This window comes from Xenopus tropicalis, chromosome 9 (assembly GCF_000004195.4).
Source record: "Xenopus tropicalis strain Nigerian chromosome 9, UCB_Xtro_10.0, whole genome shotgun sequence".
Classification (NCBI taxonomy): Eukaryota; Metazoa; Chordata; class Amphibia; order Anura; family Pipidae; genus Xenopus; species Xenopus tropicalis.
In genome coordinates, this window is record NC_030685.2 from 58,370,034 (window position 1) to 58,384,736 (window position 14,703).

The 14,703-nt window shown below is 36.9% G+C and overlaps 1 protein-coding gene across 1 annotated transcript in view; it reads right to left on the minus strand.

The window, feature by feature from the left end:
* Positions 1-413: 413 nt before the first annotated feature.
* Positions 414-14,703, minus strand: part of LOC116407817 (ATP-binding cassette sub-family A member 12-like) — a 50,925-nt gene continuing 36,635 nt past the window's right edge. Inside the window, exons 19-27 of the mRNA XM_031893857.1 lie at positions 13,639-13,849; positions 13,186-13,295; positions 12,499-12,649; positions 10,828-10,962; positions 8,658-8,761; positions 7,519-7,611; positions 5,243-5,348; positions 2,198-2,335; positions 414-1,777 (exon numbers count right to left, since the gene is read on the minus strand). Of these exons, the coding sequence (XP_031749717.1) occupies positions 1,670-1,777; positions 2,198-2,335; positions 5,243-5,348; positions 7,519-7,611; positions 8,658-8,761; positions 10,828-10,962; positions 12,499-12,649; positions 13,186-13,295; positions 13,639-13,849 (1,156 nt within the window). The 3' untranslated portion in view covers positions 414-1,669. The remainder of the gene's footprint in view (positions 1,778-2,197; positions 2,336-5,242; positions 5,349-7,518; positions 7,612-8,657; positions 8,762-10,827; positions 10,963-12,498; positions 12,650-13,185; positions 13,296-13,638; positions 13,850-14,703) is intronic.

The window sequence follows — 14,703 nt, forward strand, 5'->3', positions numbered from 1 at the left end:
GATAAGCAGAGGGAGGGGGGGGGGGGCTTTGGAGATGCATACTTTTAATGTAACCCCTCTAGGAGAATTAAAGATTCAGAAAGTTAAGTAATGGGCAATGATACTTTAGGTAGTGATTAGAAGAGAACTTTGAGCTTGTTCACTTTAGTATGTCCACTTTAATAAAATGATAATAAACCTGAAGGTGTAGTTCTAAGCATATGGCTTGCTATAACAGAACACCTAGATATTATAACTGTCAGGATTTACTGGGTAGTTGGCTTAGAATATGCAGCCAAAGTTACATCACATGCCATCCCAACATGGAGCTCCATGGTATCATATTTGTGCCAGTTATCAATGTTTAAATAGAAAACATGAAGGTCCCTTACAGTGTAAAATAGATTCTTTTGCTTTCATACGACAAACAAATCTAAAAAAATAACATTTATTAAAATCAAAATATTTTTTTCTCCTCAAAAGTACATTGAAAGTGGCATGTAAGTGCATTTATTTTACATTTAGAAAAATACCTACTACAGCACATCCAAAACATTAATAAGAATTTTGTTTTACAAGTCAAGTTTTTACCTATCCTCCTGTGATAAAGGTCTTAGAATGAGGGGTCATGGAGCGTAGGCCTGCCCAAGAAAAACAGATGCACTCCCTTTCTATCTCTTGATCTGCATTTAAAAGTACATTTTTCACTTAAGTGCATGCATTTTCGGGCCGACCTAGACCACAGATTCTTGCCCTATACCAGAAACAGGAGGAGAGGAATCCAATGAGAAAGTATTCTTGACAACAGCTTTTAATATGGAGACATGAAAAGAAGTTGGAAATCTTGATATTGTAAGGTAGATCCAGCTTGATACACACAGGACTAACAAATTCCTTGATCCTGAAAGGACGTCTTCTTTGGAAAATGCAGATGGTAGAGCCAAAGGGTTGAGTCTTTGAGGAGGTAACCACTTTGCCAACAGTATATATACAGGTCAAGTGTTCCTCTGCAAGTCCTCTCCTCGGGATTTAGGCGAGTGGCACTGAGATGCACAGGTTCTTTTACTTGAGATGAATACACAGAAGAAAAATAAGTAGCCGGCATAGAGACAGGAGGAGATGTGACTTTTGTGATTGTCTCTCTTTCATTCTGGCATCAATACTGATCACTTAAGACACCAATTGCTTAAATTGAGAAGGCAAATCATGGGGTGCAACTCATTATTAAGCATGCCAGAATGATGCCACCAATGCATGATTGTTCCAGGAAACCTCAGTGGTCAAGGTGTGGAAGTCAATGGCATACTCAGCAGCAGGGACTAACCCAGGAGATCATCATAAGGCGGGCTGAACCCATGGCAGGTACCAGGATCCTCTGTGTAATGGAGAGGGGCAGGAATATTTGCCTCAAAAGATAGAGGAGGAAGAGCTGTAGTAGAGAACCAGTGAATAGAAGGTTTCTGTAAACCTGGTATTCGTAAATCAAAACTTTATAATTCGATATCAGAAATATGTTTACAGATGACATCACTTTATCAAAAGTCCTCTAAATAAGTGAATTTTACTAACTGCATTTGAATCATCGAAAAAGATGGCTAGGGGTGGCTAGGTCCTTAATGTGTTGAACAGGCACAAGGTAATAGTCTTTCAGGTAGACTTTGCATTTATAAATGTATGAAGTGCTTTGCATTTAAGTGCTTTCACACATCTGTATTGACAAAGGCAACCTGTTCAGCTTTTGGCTACTCACACTGAAGTTACCTGGACTGTCTTGAGATTGGGCAAAATTGATGAAAACCTAGAATAAAGGATAGCAAAAGGATATTGTCAACTAAGAAAAGCATATATTCTTTACATGTATATATATATGTATATATGAAATCTTCATTCTTTCGATACAGATTTAACCATCTTTAAAAATATTTTTCAATATTAGCAGCATGGGGCTGCTAAATGAATGTTTTAAATTTTTAAACTTGGATACAATCCCACCAGAGTTGACCTCCCCAAAACAGGTTACCTGGTTGATAGGTAACCGCCTCACATCAGATCATGTATAAGGTGATCAGGCAATAAAACTGGGGTTACTCAGTTACTAAGTGGCCCATAGAGCAGTGGGTTAGATCTATACAAACTGTTTATGTGTAGCCAAATTGCCCATTGCTGTTCCTAAAACATCTGATATATGGGGGGGGGGGGGTAATAGTGTCAGAATTACCTCATCTAGAGTAGTCTGACTGACAGAAAAGTGAATGATATTCAAGTCTGACTTGTTGGCTTCAAGAAGATCAAATATGACTGCAATGCCTCCTGTTGTCACTGGTACATGGTATTCTACCATGGTAAAATGTTGATCCTTTGAGACAAAAGCAGATACATGTGAACGTTATTTATGCCTAATTATAAACAGGATTTGCATGTGTACTCACAACCTAGACATACTACACAGGTTGGTTCCCAGTATTTTGCTACCTGTGGGATTTCCTACTCATTGGGTAGCAAACTACTCAAAACTGGACCTCCATTAAAGTAGTTGCCTGGACCATGCAGGTGCACTCACAGGTCATGCAACTCAGAAATATTTTACCAATGTCTGTTTGAATTAAACAAAACACTTTAATAAATGGAGTAATCCAGATGTGTTCTTTCCCAAACTGAATTTATTAAGACTCCTTCTAAGTAGCTGCGATATTTGACATTTCTTTCATGGCTCATGTAAATTTGATGATTTTTATTTTAAAATGATTTCTATGTCCCATTGTACACACATATTAGCCATATACAGTTTCCTTTACTAAATATAACATTTAACAACAGCTTCATCAGTGCTGTTTACCTTGCTTTGCTAAGCTTTCTTATCTTTATATTCTACTCCTGTTAGGGCAGAGACACATGGGGAGATTAGCTGCCCTGCGATAAATCTACGTTACCACAGGCGATTAATCTCCCTGCAATGCCATCCCACCAGCAAGAATGTAAATCGCTGGTGGTATTGCATACGCATCACTTCGGTTTCCTGAAATCGCCCCTTAAGGAATCTTCGGGTAACTTTGGGAAACCGAAGCGATGCGTATGCAATACCACCAGAGATTTACATTCTTGCCATGGGATGGCATGTCAAGGAGATAAGTCGCCCGACGGTAACAAGGATTTATTGCGGTTGACTAATTTCCACATGTGGTACTGTGCTAAAGGTTTCAGAATTCTGCAATAAATTAAACAATGGGATTCAGATAGAATATCAGCATAGTGTGGTCTTAGTTCTCTGTTATTAGGGCAAAGACAGATGGGGCGATTAGTTGCTGAGATTTACAAAATCTGACTAATTGCAGCAACACAGAGTTCCATACATAACAGCTATTGTTGTCGAGCATGACAATTAGTCACCGCAGTTTTTAAAAATCCATTTGCAGTGACTTACCGCCTCATGTGGCAACAATAGCAGATTACCCCGCACCGCATAATTGCCCCATCTGTCTTGTCCTTAGGCTATAAATCGTGAGTACTGTGCGTGGAAAAAAAAAATCAGTGAACCCTTTGATTGTTATAATGCTTGGCCTATTTGTAAATAAAAAGCAGATCATAGTACAGGTATTACATAACCAAACCAAATGAACTCTACAATACAAAAGCAACCACCCTTCTCCAAACCAGCTTGTGCCAGCAACAAAAAAGGTATACTCCTACATGTCTTTTTTTGTCCCAATTCTATTAGTAGGAAAAGGACTATTCTGTTATTTCAGAATGGGTTAAATATAAAACTTGCTAACATTTCCAAAGCTTGTGCCAAGCAAACCGATTGTTTTGTTTTAGGGTTGAATCACATATGCCATTCCTTTTAATCCAGTACATTATTGACAATGGAACTACATCTGCATAAATATTGTTTACAAAGCAAAAGAGACTCATTGCAGAAAGAGAACAATAACCTGCTGAATATTCACTTTCCATGAATAGGAATGTCATGCCTAAATTTACCCACCACATATTCCTCTTTCACATTCAGTACAACAAATGTATTTTACTAAATGAGTTATTGAACTTTTGGTACAAAGATGGGATAAGTCTCCACAAAAATAGCAGCAGCCAATCAAAGTGCCAATAATCAAAAGGAGAAAATTATTATAATTCTTTGGAACTGTTTTGTTACTCTGGGAATACTGCTGTATATCTGTGAATAGCAGACAAAAGACTATAGAGGTTACATGTAAGAATTAATTGTGGTAATGATCACCAATGTCAAGTGTAGAACAGTTATCTTGAATAATTTTATTTGACACAGAATCAAGCAGAAAACAGACTCTGGCATAGTTTTTACTTTGGAGAAAATAATGTTCCAGTTCAGGATTTCAACTTTGGCCAGGTCAAGGTAACTTAAACAAAGAAGTTAGCAATAAATGTTGTTATGCCTCCAGCACTGTTTTGTTGTTTTATTGTGCCACTTACTGGTTTAGTTAATCTTTATAATTGTGATTCCTTTGAGAAATATCCTTTTCAACCTACCATACTTTACCATGTGACCATGTGTAATCCAGGAAAAAGTTGTGTATAGCTTCCATCTTTATACAGTACTATTAACAGCCATCAAAACAGCTATAATCTTACAGCATTCAGCCTCATGGTAGCATCATTGTTTCACCTTCTGTTTGTTAATAAAGCTGAAGCGCAACAAACTTTATCAGTTAATTGTTGAAGGAAGAAGAAGTTTAGCTGCATGTCAAACTATATACTACCTCAGGGTAACAAGCAGTGAGGGCAGAACAAATGTTTTACTGGCCTGCTGTAGTTTGAGATTTATGATAAACATTCTTGGAACTACAGTGTGTAAGGCTGATATACTAATGTTTGCTATAGGGGTCTTTTGTTTAGCAGTGTTCAAAATGCCAAAAAAGCAATTAGCCATTTTTTTACAATTGCATGCTGTCTTTTGTTTCAGAGTATAGAGACCTGCTGCTATCCAGTGGCAGTCTTTTGCCCCTGAGTGCTCTAGCATTTTCTGGCATTAACCTTAAAATGATATAAAGGGACCCCTGACCAATGGTTACACCTCCAAGGGAGCTTGAAATGGAAAAATCCATGAGTACTAGAATAAAGGATGTTATATAATGTCATTTATCAAACTAAAATTTGTAAATTTCTAATTGTTTCCTCCTATTATATGTAAAGTATATCTTGTTTCTCATTTACCTTGGGAGAAAAGCACCATATATACACAAGAAAAATACGGTAAAGCACAGGAAAATCAGTGAAAACACTCCTTTACCTTAAGATGCGTATTTGGAAAATGACGGCACATGAAGCTGGTAAGTGCCTCAACACTGACTGTGGAGTCTCTTAAATACATCTTCACAGTAAAACCACTTCCAAATCTGAAACACATTGTTTACATTGTTTGTGTGTGTATCCAATGAAGAAATATTCCTGCTTTAAAGCAGCCTTTGCCACCATGTGAATGACTAAGGGGCACATTTACTTACTCACGAACGGGGCCGAATGTGTCCGATTGCGTTTTTTCGTAATGATAGATATTTGGCGATTTTTCAGAAAATTGACTTTTTCGTTGCCATTCCGAAAGTTGCGCAAAATCTGGCGATTTTTTCGTAGCGTTAAAACTTGTGCGAAAAGTCGCGCCTTTTTCGTAGCCATTCCGAAAGTTGAGCAAAATCTGGCGATTTTTTCGTAGCGTTAAAACTTGCGCGAAAAGTCGCAACTTTTTCGCAGCTTTCGTGCCGAGTACGAAACATTCGGATTCATTCAAGCTTCAGTATGGTGACTTTTCTTGGGCCAGGTTGGAGCTGCAGGGTGCCATTGAGTCCTATGGGAGGCTTCCAAAATCATGCTAAGTCTGAAAGTTTCGCCCGCCGCTTATGAGCGCTCAATACGAAAAAGTCGCGACAAGATACGAGCGAATCGTAATGGCTACGAAAAACTCGCGTTTTTTCGCGCAAGTCGTAATGGCTACGAAAAACTCGCGTTTTTTTCGCGCAAGTCGTAATGGTTATGAAAAAGTCGCGACAATTTCAGAAAAGTCGCAAAGGCGACGAAAAAATCGCAAAAAATACAAAAAAGTCGCAAAATGTTCGTTTTCCAATCGGAATTTTTGAATTTGTGTCTTAGTAAATCAGCCCCTAAATGTGTTATGACAAGCAATACATTGGGATTCAGCTAAAAGAAGAATCAAACTCTACAAAGATTTGGACTTAGGCGAATCCAGAACAATAAAATAAGAAGCAATTTTCTGAAGAAAATGAATTTCCCAGAAGAATTTTTTAAAGTGAAAATGACATGCTTACAAGACAAATGGAAAGGTATTACTGTCCAGAAATTTCTAATAAAAACTAGAATTTTGTTGTTGAGAGGAGTGCCAGTGGTTATAAATGTAATGGAATTCTAGAAATCAAGTAATGTCATCTCTAAAACTAATAAAATAAATCATTATGATACAGAAGGCATTTATTCAGGCCCTTGCAAAATACCTGTAACTTTTAATGATTTTTCATGTGATTACAGTGTGAATATACAGGTATAGGACCTGTTATCCAGAATGCTCAGGACCAAGGGTATTCCGGAAAAGGGGTCTTTCCGTAATTTGGATCTTCATACCTTAACTACTAAGAAATCAATAAAACATTAATTAAACCCAATAGGATTATCTTACATCCAGTAAGGATTAATTATATCTTAGTTGGGATCAAATACAAAGCACTGTTTTATTTTTACAGAGAAAAAGGATCAATTTAATTTTTTTTTTTTATTTGATTAAAATAGAGTCTATGGGAGACAGGCTTTCTGTAATTCAGAGCTTTCTGGATATCAAGTTTCCGGATAAGGGATCCCATACCTGTACAGGGTTCAGGGTTACTGAAATTAACTCTCAGTACAAAGTTGATACAGGAACTCGTTTGACTGCCATCTTGGAGTCAGGAGGGTGGCAAAGGCCTATCTGAATCAACTAGCAGTTTAACTTAATACTGTTTACATTTATGCTGCATTATTTCTGTTGTAATAGGGACACAGGTCCCTATTACAGTTATGCGATTATAATAATTATAATGGTTTAAACGCCACTTCATTGTAAATCAGCTTGCTCACTGGGACACTACTGTAGTTCATCTGCTACACATAATGCTTATGAAATCTAGCAGATTTGTTTTATATAGTGCATGTGTGTTTTTAGTTCCCTGTATTTATAAGTAGAATATTAAATATACAAACACCTGTAAAGGACTGCACAAAAAGGGACAGATTTATCACCACAGAAAAACACACCTACTTTATATTTATTCCTCTGGGATTTTTAGTAGTGTATTTATCAAATGGTAAGATCTAACGTTCACCCATTGATAAATACACTTCTAAAAACCACATAGAAATGAATAGAAAGTCAATGAGTTTTTAAATATTAAGCTCTAAACTCACGTATATATAAAAATCTGCCCCTAAGTGTCTAGGAGGTTTTACTCTGTACAGATTGCATATAAATATGAGCTGTATGAATTTCTCATGGTTCCACCCAGTAATACTTTATGAGCTTCTCACCTGCTCTTTATGTGTTGTAGGGAACCAATGCACTGAAATTTTCCGTTCACCATAATAGCCAACCTGGTGCACAGAGCTTCACACTCTTCCATACTGGAAATAGAAGGAAATGTTAAACGAATATCTAGGTTTCGCTTTGCTCATTTTATTCTTTTTTGCAAAAGTCAACTATATAAGAATCCCTTATTTCTAATTGTATTAATTTAAAACACTGTCTGTAAATTGTGGGCATTTGCATGAATGGAAAATAAAAAGTGGAAAACTCAATTATACTTGGCATGATGCACAATTGACCCTCTATATATAATGATGCTGGGATAGGTTAGGGTACTTGTGCTAGAAAGAAACAAGGAAAGACAGGGCCCATTAATAAAGAGGATGTAGTGAGCATAGCTGCCAGGTGGTTAATCATCTCTACCATTTTTTAACAACTTGCTATATCTCTGCCGGACATGATGCAAGTTTAGAAAACAGCAGATCTAAAATTCCTGCAGAGGGCCCTACATTGTTTTATAGAAGTTGATTTTGTGAAGAAATGGGAAGCAGTAGAGTCAAATTTACAAGCAACACAAAATATTTGTATGTGGGCCAATAAAGCTACCATGGTTTTAATATCCTGTACTCAATCTATGCATTTGCAACAGCATTTGTAAAATGGGATATATATGAAACTAAAGAGACTATGCAATAACAGGCAAATATAGCCCTGCTCCAGTAATTATCAACAACCAATAAACAGTATTAACTAGGTTGCTTCATTTAGAATTTAAAATGCAAAAATCTAATTGATTGTTTGGAGTTACTGAAACAGAGCTAACTTTACCTTATACATAACTTAATAAGATCTAATGCATCTTGTCAAGAGTGCGGTCTACACATTCATGAGCCTTCGCCTGCTGCAGCAAGTAATAGGCTACATCTTACTCCTTCCTGCTGGTGAGGATTGGGCAGGGATCCATCCAGCAGACAAGTCCTTAAGGAAAGATAACAGACTAGACAGGAGACTCAGGGGCAAACTGAACTGAAAGCATCTAGTCATGGCATACTTGTTTTATTATCTATATAACTGGTGCTTTCATTGGGATGTTTGGCAATTAGACTAAAAGTTAACTTTAAAATGTCACTTCTTTGCCTCTCACCTGTGAGATGTCAGCACCACTGCACATTTTTCCTTGACTTCTTCTGAGATTATTTTCCATAGATGTCTTTTAGTTTTTGGATCCATCCCTGAACTAGGCTCATCCTTTTTTACATAGAAGGATGAAGCAGTGTTGGTTTAAATGATTCCTTGTCAGATCCTTTATTGCATATGAATGTAACTATTGCATCATTAAAATAACAAAACAAAAACTGCCTGATGAAGGGGCCTTAGAGCTCTGAAAGCTTGCAATGTATTTTTATTGTTAGCCAATATAGGTATCATTTCTACAATACTCTTGTATTTGTGTTTTGTTGTTTTTTTGTTTTTTTATTATTATTATCATTAAAATACACAGCCAGTATTGTATATTATATATATATATATATATCAAAATAAAACAGCCAGCACCAAGGGTCTTTGTGTTTCAAAAAATCTCTTGTGTATTATAATTGCATGTACAACCGACATTTCGGTCCCTTTTGTACATGCAATTATAATACACAAGAGATTTTTTGAAACACAAAGACCCTTGGTGCTGGCTGTTTTATTTTGATATTTATATGATATCCCGTGCACAGGGGCAGCTGCAGAGCAGCAGATTTTGGAGTGTGGTGCTGCCGTGTGGACTGTTTTATATATATATATATATATATATATATATATATATATTAGTATGAAATAATCCATGGCCGGCACACCCTTAAAATTCTAAAATTTTTTTTATTGAAAACTCATTGTTTAAAAACCAACGTTTCGGTCCTCATTAGGACCTTTATCAAGGATGATCCTTGATAAAGGTCCTAATGAGGACTGAAACGTTGGTTTTTAAACAATGAGTTTTCAATAAAAAAATTTTTTGAATTTTAAGGGTGTGCCGGCCATGGATTATTTCATACTAAATACTCAGATTTTGGCTGGGCACCCCACAGAATACTAAAGCCTTGGAGTGCAGACACCATCAGGACTGATATATATATATATATGCAAGACAAAGGGGCTGATTTACTAACCCATGAACAGGTCGAAATGAGTCCGATTGCATTTTTTTCGTAAAGATCGGTATTTTGCGATTTTTCGTATGTTTTGCGATTTTTTCGGCGTCTTTACGAATTTTTCGTTACCAATACGATTTTTGCGTAAAAACGCGAGTTTTTCGTAGCCATTACGAAAGTTGCGTAAAATCTTGCGATTTTTCGTAGCGTTAAAACTTGCGCAAAAAGTTGCGCTTTTTTCGTAGCGTTAAAACTTACGCGAAACTTCGCACCTTTTAAGTTTTAACGCTACGAAAAAGGCGCAACTTTTCGCGTAAGTTTTAACGCTACGGAAAAATCGCAAGATTTTACGCAACTTTCGTAAAGGCTACGAAAAACTCGCGTTTTTACGCAAAAATCGTATTGGTAACGAAAAATTCGTAAAGACGCCGAAAAAATTGCAAAACATACGAAAAAGTCGCAAAATGTTCGTTTTCAAGTCGGAACTTTTCCAATTCGGGTCGGATTCGTGGGTTAGTAAATCAGCCCCAAAGTCTACCAAAAGATTGTATAAGTGGCATTGCTGCATAAAGCTAATACAGTATGTATCAGTACTGGACAAATTTACACCTGGACAGTAACCCCTGGCATCCAGTCAAATGTTTGCTTTTATTTATCTGCTAGCTGAACAAAGCTTATTACTGACTAGTTGCTGTAGGTTAAAGTCTGGGTGCAGATGTGCCCAGAGTTGGTAAATGTGACACACAGTGGGGTGTCTACGCTATAACACAGACAATCAATCTCTGTAGCTGGGAATTTAATAAAGCAACATTTTTGTCTTTATAAAAGAAAATGAGGGTCTGAAAATTCTGATGATTCCTGACACACTTGCACAATGTGCTATAACAACTCATATATCCTTAATTCCCATTAGCCATTTGCATGGGCAATTCAAGATTTGTAGAAGTGTTAAAGCTGTGCACTGCTGCTAAGCTCTAACACCCCTAAAACAAAATGGAGTTCAACTGTTGAAAGCAGACTAGAAGATTTTCCTGACAATCAGGAAAATGTTTATTAAATACGCTAAAATCAGTTTGAATTTTAGTTTCTCACAATGCTTTATGGATTGTGGGAATGTACAAAATATTTGTGACATTCCAAACCACAATCAAAACATTGTAAGGTTGATTTCGTTACCAGGAGAAGAATAGAAGGTCTTCCGATAAGGGCCAGAGCTGTTGAGAGTTTTCTCCGAGTTCCACAGCTGTATCCGGCAGTGGTTCTGTCTTTGTATTGCACGAGCTGCAGCTTTTCAAGGAGGCTAAATGACACCTATGAATCAAAGCAAAGCACAAAGGAGAAATACTCTTGATGAATGGGATTTATTCCAATAAGTGCCAAACCTCGTCAACCATCATCTCATACCAGAGACTTCCTATGATAACAGTCAAGAAGGTACTTGGGCCATATTAGCACCTAGTGTCTCAATCAGTATAAAGTAGGAACTCATCAGTTTTATATTCAGAGTTTTGCTTGTTATGAATAAAAGAAAACTTCAGAGTGTGTGCTTTGGTAGCCTCTGCTGGTGTTTTCGAAGGTGGGTAAATTTAAAACATTAATATGATTTTTGGAAACATCACGGGTATTAGAATTTCTAGTATGGAACATACAAATACAATATGCCAAGTATGGGATCTGGAAGACGTGGGACACCGTGCCTTAAGGCTGATAAAAACAGTAAAAACATTTGCACATTTAAAAATTAGGACTGCTTTGCCATTATCATTTATGCTAGTTTAGTTACAAGACACTGGGGCTCATTTATCAACACTGGGCAAATTTGCCCGTGGGCAGTAACCCATAGCAACCAATCAGTGATTGGCTTTTTTCAGCCAGCTGCAGGTAGAAAAATTAATGCAACATTTTGATTGGTTGCCATTGGTTACTGCCCATGGGTAAATTTGCCTAGTGTTGATAAATGACCCCCACTGTCTTTTTATTATTAGACACAAATTATGATTTGAATGATTTGTTTCAATAGGACACTATGGAAAATACCCTATGGGAAAAGGAATTCGGGAACCTATTTGCTATTATTATTTCCTTTATTTACAGTATATAGCACCAATATGTTATACAGCATGCTGTAATACAGGCATGTGAATCCTACTGGGTTTATTTAATGTTTAAATGATTTTTTTAGTAGACAAAGTATGGAGATCCAAATTACGGAAAGATCACTTATCTGGCTATCTCATGCAGTTTAGCTACCAACAAGTACAAGGTACTGTTTTATTATTACATTGGAAAAAGAAAAAAAAATTTAAAATTAGAATTAATTGCTTAAAATGGACTCTGGGAATTGGCCTTCCCGTGCTTCAGAGCTTTCTGGATAACAGGTTCTGGACAAGGGGTCCCATATCCGTACTGTTAACTTGTGCTCTTACCAAAGTTACCATTTATATATTACATTATTATATATTCCATCTATAACATTTATTCAAAAGAAAATTAGATGCTCCAATACATTATGTGACAAATCCGAAATCATATTTGCTGTTTCACATGAGATGTTCCTTTGTACTAAGTTCCCTTGTTCCCTTCACTTTGGAAAGCCACCCCTGACTTATTTTTGGAAAGTGAGCGCAAAGAGAGTCAGGAATGAATAAGTAAATACAGCATTTATAAAAAGCTACTGTGCAATATAGTATGTCACAATGGAGTAACATGCGCTTCAGCTACTGCATTCCTTTGTGAAAATGCCTGTCTGCATTGTGTTGATTATATAACTCTATGGCACAGCATTATAAAGAATATTAATGACTGAAATAAAATCATTACAATCTGCTGTTTGACTGCTATACTTACTGCTTTGATCTTCTTTTCTGGGATCCCATGTAATCTTGCGTAAAAATACAAGTGTTCTTCTCCTGTCAATAATTCATCCAGTGCATCTTCTTGAGGGCAGAAACCAAAGGCTGACCAGTCTGTGTTAAAGCCCAACACATTCTCTAAGTTTCTGCTCCTACAAAAATAACATGGTATTTGACTAAATTGTAATTGAACTTGAGAAAAAGGAAACAATTGTATTCTCGGTAACTATTCTATGTATGTTATTTGCTCTGCAAATGTGATTGCTGCACCCCTAATGAATCATGACTGCTCGCAACCATAACGATTACACAGCAGCTTATTTATATAAACCATTTTAAACCAAAGACATAATTTTTATCCCAGTGCAATGCCTTACACTAAAATCAGGAAATGTAGGCCAGCCCTGTCCTGACTGCCTGCTACAAGGCCCCACTACAGTCTCTGCTGCTGCTTAACTTGTGCATCTGAATGACACACAAGTTAGGTAGCAGAAGGGGAGGTTGCCTACATGCCTCCACCCACCCCACATGAATACAGTGCTGCATTACCTTGTGATAGATTTAAAAAAAAAAAAAAATCTGAATCAAGGTGCATCCTGCAGCCTTCATGTAAGCAAGTTAAGATAACACTGTACATAGAAAGTAGAAATATGTTTGATATGCATTTTTCAGGTAAACATACCCAGCATTGTTTCTGACTTGTATGTTTCCTTTGGATGGAGCAACATCTCCTGTCAGCATCTTGAACGTTGTGGTTTTCCCTGCCCCATTCACACCAAGAAGGCCAAAACACTGGAATAGAAGAAAGAGTCACATTTAGTATTGGATAATTATAAACCCATTCGCTTCCGGTTACAGAGGTTGCAAAGAGGGACAGCGGTTGCAGCAGCAATGGGGCCCTGGTGAAAATACAGTTTTTAATGTAATAATGAATAGACCATTCTCTCAATAAACACACGCAACATACCAGGTCCAACAGACAATTAATATGTGGAAACATTTAAAACAGGTTAATTTATATCAGCAACATATTTTTTAGTTCTGCTATCTCTTTATCTATGGATCAAGGCATATTTACTTTTCATGTAGTAACAAGCTTATACAGAAAAGTTGAAGAGGTCGTGGCAGTCCCTACCTCTCCAGCTGGAATACTTAAAGTTATGTTGTTAACAGCAACCATATTTTTGCCGACATGGTGGTAGACTTTGGTGAGACCTTGCAGTTGCAAGAGATCTGTAGCAGCTTGACCAGAATCCACACGCTCTCTTTCTGCCCTGACATCCTCATCTTCTTCAGGGTTTTTTGTAACAACAAGATAAGATTTCATACAGTTTCTTTTGAGGAAACTCCTAGTAAAGAAACAGAAATATAGTCAACAGGGACTAAACCCTCAAATTTTCCAGCATCATTGGTCTTAGTACAGGGGAACATTAATGCTGGCATGCTAAGAAAGACAGCTAAGAAAGCTGAACAAGTTTAATTTACAGCACTATTCGATTCCCAAGTTCCCAAAGATGTCATGCCATGACTCCATGGCTATCAGAGCACAATCTTTTCTGGCTTTTTGTATTGGGAATCTGAACAATTGTAGCCATATGGAAAGTATTAAGTTGCTTATGATGTGAATGCAGTGAGGAAATTGCTGCTTACAAAAATAAAAAATTAAAAAATTATTGGTGAACTTTGTATAAAATACTTGCGAAAAAAAGCTTCTAGTTGTTGCTCTGTGCTGCAACCAAATACAATTGTAGAAATCCAAAAATATGAAAAAAGCTTCAGCAGGTTTACTGCAAAACATTTATTGTGGGTAGTGGTAACACCTCAAAAGTCAAAAAGACTGATGTGTAAACTACATGTAACTTTTGCCATCTGACATGACACGCCTGTCAAATGTGAACTCGCACGCTGCATCTGCAACAAAATAGATGTGACGGGATAAGAAATGATGGTGTTGGAACAACTTTTTTATTCGACTTTAGGCCAGATTCAATTTAGTGAGAAAATGTATCTCATGGTTTATTCATGTGAAAACTGGTGGACGAGTTTCAACCCAGTTCCAGTTGTACCCAGTAGACTTTAATACAGTGTTCACATGCTAAACGTTGAGATACGTTTTTCTAAATTGAATTGCATCTCAAATTGAATCTCATCCATCAGTTTTCACACGATAAACCTTTTTCTCACTAAATAAAATTTTGCC